Genomic DNA, 7632 nt, shown 5'->3' with positions numbered 1-7632 from the left:
TGGAATTCCAATAAACGCTACCTCATGGCTTTATCGCAGATTTAGGGTGTCAGCTAAGATGACAGAAAGTAGGCGACTGTTGACAGAGAACTTCAGCGATGGCGTGGAAGCCACGCAGTGGGGTGTTTGTGGGCTCCTGCATTCTCTCGTGCTCCGGTGTGACGGAGGTCTCCCTCTGTGTCCCAGTGTGCCGTCTTCTTATTTATTCAGCGGCGGGGGGGCACATGACCCACACCCTCGTCCGGATAACCGTGGCCTAATTGCTTTATAATCTCGCTCTGACTGCGGGGGCGGGGACTTTGTGTGTCCCAGTTAAGCCAACAGCGCTGACATTCACACGCCGCTGGCTCTAACTCTAATATTTATTGAGCAGACGTTGCGCGCTGACCCACACCCAGGAGGATTGGGCAAAGCCTCAAAAGTTATTATAATGTGAAGGGTCACGAACTGCAAGGGGGAGATAAGCCCATGTCAGGCCGGCCTTATCGCGGCGTAATTCGAATATGATCATTTTGGTGTTATCTCTTATGGAAATTTTTCGACGGGCCCATTCCCTCCGGCCGCTCGCGGTGCAAGGGGCTTTGTCGCTCTTCGGCAAACCTGTTTTGCTGTGCTTCCGGGCTGGCCGCGAAACCGGTGCGGTCACAGCCGCGTGAATACTGACAGGAGGACGCCCTACCTTGAACCCCAGCAGCGGCGGTCTGGAGCAACTGGTGACGAACTTGAGCAGCTTGCGCTTCTCTTCGTCCGTGAAGCTTTCCACCACCTCCCAGAAGATTTTGATGACGGGGTGATTGGCGGAGTAGCCCCCTGGGGAGAGGACAGAGACAGCGTTGCTGTGACAGACACACTCGGCGCTGCATCCTTGGTTCGCATTCAGCGTGCAGCCTGCTAAAGCCTGTTGCAATTGCCCTGCTGCGGGAACAGCAGTGTGGGGTAGTGGTAAGGAGCTGAACTTGTAACCACAAGCTTTCTGGTTCCATAGGTGTAATTCCGTTTACAGATTTACTTGCACTCTTCTGCCTGCACTTTCACCATTTAACGTCTTGTTATTTTGTCTATTTATTGTCTTGTTATTTGTCTATTTATTGTTTTGTGTATTTATTCTTTGACTGAATGTAGCACTATCAGTCACAGGGAAATGTTATTTCAACCCTACTGTATACTTGTATATGGATGGGATGACAATAAAATCTCTCTTGACTTGACTCTCTTGATTCTTGAATTCCCTGCTAGGGCACTGCTGTTGTACCTTTGGGCGAGGTATTTAACCTACAATTGCCTCAGTAGATGTCCTTCTGTATGAATGGGTGAAACTGTAATCTATGCAAGTCACTCTGGAAAAGTGTCTCCTAAATGTAATGTAATATTGGTAACAAAGTGTTGTCCCTTTTCAAATGCATTGACAATAAAGTGTATAAAAATGGTAATGGTAATGTCCAGAACAGTACTGTTCATTTGACAAATATCCACTACTACATGGGAGTGACACCATGAGAATGGCAAACAAAAAGCCCCTGAAAATACTGTTGTTTTTTTTTTTCCAATATCCTGACCTTCATTTGCATATCAATCATTCCAGCAACTGCTCTGTGAAAGCCTAAACTCCCTAGAGGGCCGTTAATTCTATGGAATTCTATCTGCCCCTCCTGTTCCAAGCAGACTGGCTGCCAAAAGTGCTTATTCATTAAATGCCTCACTATATGCAAAGCAGTTCGGCGCAAACCCACACCAAAACTACAAGGGGTGTCCCACAGGAACGTGGTGTTCTTCCTCAAACAGTGCCAATGGTAATTTTCCCTCTGCACTCTTTGGGCCTTCGTACTATCACACCATGGCACGGTAATTAAAACGAAGAGAACACAGAATTATTCATTCGCGCTTACCAGAATAGTTTGTAAACTTCTTCAGGTCATCAAGGCAAATAGGAACATGTGCACCAGAGATAAGCACCTACAGAGAGAAGGGAGAAAAATCAATGCACCGCATGCATGTTTTCTACCGTAAGTCCAGAGCAGACACCTGTTAATTACTCCATATCATATCATATCATTTAATTTTTAAGCGTGTCCGCCACCTACCTGGATCTCCTGCTGATCAAACATGCGCAGCCACTCCAGGTTGACCACGTTGGCGAGGCCCTTCCTGAAAGCCAGGCAGTGGGGCCGGATCTGTTTGTTCAGCCTGTAATCGGCCACCAGATGGATGTACGCTATCCTGTTGGCGGTAGTCACCGGGATGTCCTTACCACCGGGCTTGAGCTCAACCACCTGGAAAACACAGGTGACAGGGTCCGTCCGCTGCACCGTGCCCAACCAGCCGTCACCTCCGGCACATACGCTCCTCCCGCCCCACCATACCTTGATAAAAAACTCTTCATTCGTACTCAGAACAGCTGCTCCATACGGTGAACATGACAAATTGAAAAAGCGTTATAATAAAAATGATTATATTATACATAATTATATTATCAATTTATGTTTACAAGTTTTAATATTTATATATCATAATATTATAACACTTTTATATGTATATATATGTGTGTGTGTGTGTGAGTGTGTGTTTATTATTATTGTTTATTCATTACTATTTATTGATTATGTATTATTATTGATATTATTGTGTTATCATTGTATTTTCTCTGCCTCTTTATTTTGAGAAACATTGATACAAGAAAGCAAACAGAAAAGGTATATATCAAATAGCGGCACCTTATCTTGATATCTTCCTTGTATTTAACTGATTTCTAATTTATACACTTACATACACAATGCTATAATCAAAAAATGTACTCAAAATGTCACTGGCCTACAAACCCACAGGCCATTATACCCCTCACAGGTACAAAGAAGCGAGCAGGGCTGAGAGGGCCATTTTAGCCCTGGATTTCAGTGAGTGTGAATGAGAGAGTGTCTGGGCTAACACGTCCACCGCCTGACAGTGAGGCGTGCTCCTCAGTGAAGGGCCAGGTGTGAGGTGTGAACACGTTTTAACACTGCTTGCTGCAGCCCACTCCTCTCCAGAGATCTTCAGCCCTTGCGCACCTTGTGCCCCCTTCATTAAAGCCACCTCACCAACGGGGGGGTAAGTTCAGACTGATCAGTCGCAACGAATGGGCCTCTCGTCTCTTAATGGCCCGGTGGCAGACACCCGTCGAAGGATGACTCTGGTTTCCGAGGAGACCTTGGGGGGCGGCCCTTCACAAGGACAGCCGGCCAATTCATAACTTGGTGAAGGCATTCTGGATAGGTTTAAAAGAGTAACTGGACACCCTGTTTAATTTGCTTTAGTGTATTAAGCTGTGGGTCAGAGATTCATTAAGATCTGCAGAAGGGCACATGATGTAATAAAGCCTCACCTTATGGAGATTCAGTTTTGATATTGAAATGAGCACCTCAACAAACTAGTCCTAATTACCTTGGGCTAAGTGACAGCTTGCGCAATTCAGGATGGGCTACTTAATTTTGTTACTTGTTTGCTGTTTGCGCACAACTAAATCCACTTTTGCAATGACTCTTTTTAATGGGGCTAAACAAAATCTAAAAACGTGTCAAAATTGCATAAGATATATATTTTAGCTATGCATTTTGTAAAACTAATACCTGTAACTGGAACAGACTTTAATTTAATGTATTTGCATTTGCTTACACATTCATGATTTTTCAATTCAAATTCTTAAAATATTTACATTTATGTCTGATAACGCACATTCATTACCACCCAATACCTGCCTTCTATTTTTGATTTCAACATTATGCCAGACGATTGTTCATGTTATCTTGCTTACTTTGGCACCTGCCAGAGGGCAATTGCAGGGCAGTCTGGCCTTAGATGTGCCTAATCTTTTGAAAATAGTTTTCTGTATCATATTTGCAATGTGCTTTCATATCAAATGACTGAGGACTGCATTGTAACGACACTGTAAAGCGTATTTAAAGAGCAGCTAATAACAAGGCAAGGCCCTGAGCAAACAGTGACTGTAGGCAATAACCAGTTCAGGGTAGCACTGGAGGAACCATGGCTCCCTTGTCAAATGACCCACTCTCTGTCTAAACATACAGGCTTACGCCAAGACGCAAAAAAAAAAAAAAAAAATCGTGACAGAAGTTATGGAATACCTTGCTATCAGTTGCATTTTTTTTTTCAGATAATTACATCTCTGCTTGCTTCTCACAGCTAATATTTCTGGAATGGTCAATAAAGCTGTTCTTTTCCCTGAGAGCAGCATTCACTTCCCGGCCAGAAGCGTGCTTTATCTCTCTTATCAGGGAGTGCGGTCACATGATTAAAATGAATTATTAACACTTCGGTGTTGGGAAGCATCAGGAACAGAAGCAGCGGGGGGGGGGGGGGGGGGGGGGGTGAGAGAGAGAGAGAGAGAGAGAGAGGGAAAGTGAGAACCAGGAGAGAGGGAGAGACAGAGGGCTCCCACCTGTGCCTCTCCCAGGTCGTTGTTGACCACGGTGAAGTTGAGGCCCAGCTCCTCCACGTCCTCCTCGTAGCTCTTGAGGAAGAGCAGGTTGCGGTACATCTCCGGGTCCAGCGAGGCCAGGTGGTGGATGTCCACGTCGGCGCTGGTGCCCAGCAGCTTGGAAAGGAAGAAGGTGGCGAACGGCAGCTCCACCAGCATGTTCTCGTACAGCGCCTGCAACCAACACGCGGCAGCCGACGTCAGGGAGAGCCGTCCGCAGACACACAGAGGGGGGTTCGAACGGGGAGACGCTGTGAGACAGGTTCCACAATCCCCACGCAATGGAAAAAAGATCTGCAGTGCTTCAATTACCCACCTGTCCAACAGTCTGAACTACCGAGCATTCCCAAGGGAAGCGTGTTCTACTGCAGATGGATTGCTAACAGAACAAAGTATGCCGTAACAAACGAGTGCTCTGCACAGCTGCTATTCCCACAGGACATGTAGCAAGTACAGATGAAGTGGCAATAAGGAAAAATGAACAATCTGCACAATTGCCAATCCTAGAGGAAATGCAGCCAGCTTCAGACAAACTGATAAAAGAAATAAAGAAAAATGACACCTTTGCACTAGTTAGTTATATATGAGCATATGTAGCTTTCCTTTATTGATGCTGTAATAGGGTTGGAGTCAATCTAGCTGTAATACGCCTTGCTCTTTTCACATTTTTCATAACGTTCTCAACATCTTACACCACTGTGAAACTCATAACATGCATAGAACAATATAAAAAAAAGATACATTGTGCTTAACTGTGCTTCTTAAAGTTAAGAGCAAACCCCACTGGAGTTACCTTGACGGTAAAAACTGGGAAACCAAGTTGCACTGGTTATAAAATGCCCGCGCAGTTCAAATTCGAGAGCAACGTGCCCGCGCAATGAACGGTGAGCTGTGGATAAGTGTGCTTGCTGAGAACATGAACGCGTGATCAATACGAGTCAGGCTGATGAGAGAGCCATCCTTAGATAACTGTCCTGGAGCCTTGCTTAAACAGGAACACACAATCCATCAGCCTAGAAGTACGAAGTAAAATCAAAACGCCACTGGTACGATTTGATCACTTCGAATGGACAGAGAAAATGCCATATTAATTTGCCAATTCAAAGCTTTAATACAGCACAGTCTACCAAAAATGATCTGCCTTAAATATACAGGCCCGGAATTTATCCTGCTCAAACTTTATAAATGTAAATTCTCCCCTTGACCTTAAATGCCATTAAGAAGCGCAGCTGAGCAGGTGAGTCATAAAATGTAAAGCTAATGTACTGGAATAGTCCTAAAAAGAGCACATTTAAACCTTTAAAGCATTAAAATATACAGGTCTTAATAAATGATTGCACTAAAAACCCTGACCACATCAGCTAAATGGATTATAAATTTCAGAAATTTCCATAATGTATGCATCTTAAACACACACAGAGGCATAAATCAAGGTATTTTCTAAACACCGGTTAATTATGCAACTTCAAACACAGTCTGTTTTTTATGCAAAATAATCCACTTAGCATTTCTCATACTAGCCTTTAATTCCCTGCCATATGCAGCATTTGCCCCTTGAAACCTATCAATAACAGGGCACCATGAAGAAGTAGCAATAAGTATATGGAAAAAACCTGTAGCCTATTTTTCAAACCTCCATTATTTATGGGTGTTTATTGCCAGAAATTGTGCCAAAATGACTCGAAATAAAAAGGATTAATTATGGCGTGGGCCTTTTAATATAAGTGAGTGCCGTGGCAGCGCAATTAATGCAAATCGTGGCACCATCAGAAGAATAAATGTGAGCAACATCACAGGTGGCTTCTGTTAGCTGCCAAATAAATTTGTTAATTTACAACATTAAGAATCAATAAAAATATAATGCTTTTCAAACGCATCACTATCAATCAGAGTCGTCGTGTCCCCCCCCCAACTCTGGTTATAGGAACTTTTATCCGGGGAGGAGATCAATGAGGAAGGAGAGAGCAGCAGGCCATGTGAACAGCCGCCAGGGGCTGAAGGTTGGAAGGACATGGGGCAGAGCCCTAACGCTCCGCTCTGCTTTGAGACTGGCAAGAACGGTCCTTCACCGCCTTAGTTCTTTCAAAAAGAAATGTCAAACAGAACAGCGAGCATAAAATAGCACTCTGCTGAGAAATACTGAAATCGGCATGTCTGGCAAAGGGCACCGGTGACCAGGAAGGCCAGTTCCAGGGGCCAAGGCCCTGCAAACTCAGAGGCAGAGGTGGACACGTCGGGACACGTACCGAATGCGGCCGCGAGGGAGGCGCAGACAGCGGTTACAGTATTAGTAACAATCAACGAATTCACCTCGTGCTTTCCCAAGCCCGTGTGAATATCGTTCCTCAGACGCTGTTTTCCACTGTACGGCGGCATTGCCAAGAGGGGGTAGGGTGTAGGCGGAGTGACCGAAATGCATGAGCTGAAAAATTCAAAGTGCCTGAGGAGGCAGAGATCCTGGAAAAGATGATAAGTGAAACGTCGGGAGGGACCAAAAGGCAGAGAAGAGAGAAGATTACAACAGAAAACCGTACCAAGTTCACTGGAATTTTCACACAACGAACAAAACTGGCACCGCTGTATCTTGTCAACGAAATGCCAACAGAGTGATGTCTCGCTCCAGCAGAGAAGGACTAGTTTGTCCATTTCCCCTCTTTCAACACAGGGCATTTTATGCCGTTCATTTTCACAGTATGACCATACCCGCAAATTCAGTGCAATCATACGTTTTCCAACACAATATTTTCAATCCTTAATTGCCCTTAATTACCTTAATTTAGAAGACTCAGTGGGAGGAAAGATTATAGGCCAGTGTTCAATTCCATTTCATTGAGTATCCCCAATGGGCCACTCTTGACCATAATACATTATCCCCACGGCAACTTGAGTCTTTTACCATTAATTGAGAAATTAATCTCAACCGACGAACGCTGGGCGCATGCACCATAACTGGTGACGCAAACCTAATTTATATCACTTCTCTCTATTTGGGTTAGAGTATTAACAGCACTAAACAAATATCAATACGTTACTCAAACGGCTACTTTGTTAAGTATTTATGGGAAAGAGGAACTTAAGGTAGGGTTAATTGAAAGTCAAATTCAAATTAATTTCTGGCTCTAATTGTCAAAACCATTAGCAGTGGAGGTGCAGCCTGCCGC

General features: G+C 44.4%; 1 protein-coding gene across 1 annotated transcript in view; it reads right to left on the bottom strand.

Annotated features, from left to right (window-relative positions):
* Positions 1–7632, bottom strand: part of ube3c (ubiquitin protein ligase E3C) — a 35443-nt gene that overhangs the window by 2168 nt on the left and 25643 nt on the right. The window contains exons 20-23 of the mRNA XM_036521120.1: positions 4433–4645; positions 2082–2270; positions 1887–1953; positions 680–810 (exon numbers count right to left, since the gene is read on the bottom strand). Coding sequence (XP_036377013.1) covers positions 680–810; positions 1887–1953; positions 2082–2270; positions 4433–4645 — 600 coding nt within the window. The remainder of the gene's footprint in view (positions 1–679; positions 811–1886; positions 1954–2081; positions 2271–4432; positions 4646–7632) is intronic.

This window comes from Megalops cyprinoides, chromosome 2, assembly GCF_013368585.1.
Source record: "Megalops cyprinoides isolate fMegCyp1 chromosome 2, fMegCyp1.pri, whole genome shotgun sequence".
Classification (NCBI taxonomy): Eukaryota; Metazoa; Chordata; class Actinopteri; order Elopiformes; family Megalopidae; genus Megalops; species Megalops cyprinoides.
This window is presented reverse-complemented; position numbering and strand designations above follow the sequence as displayed.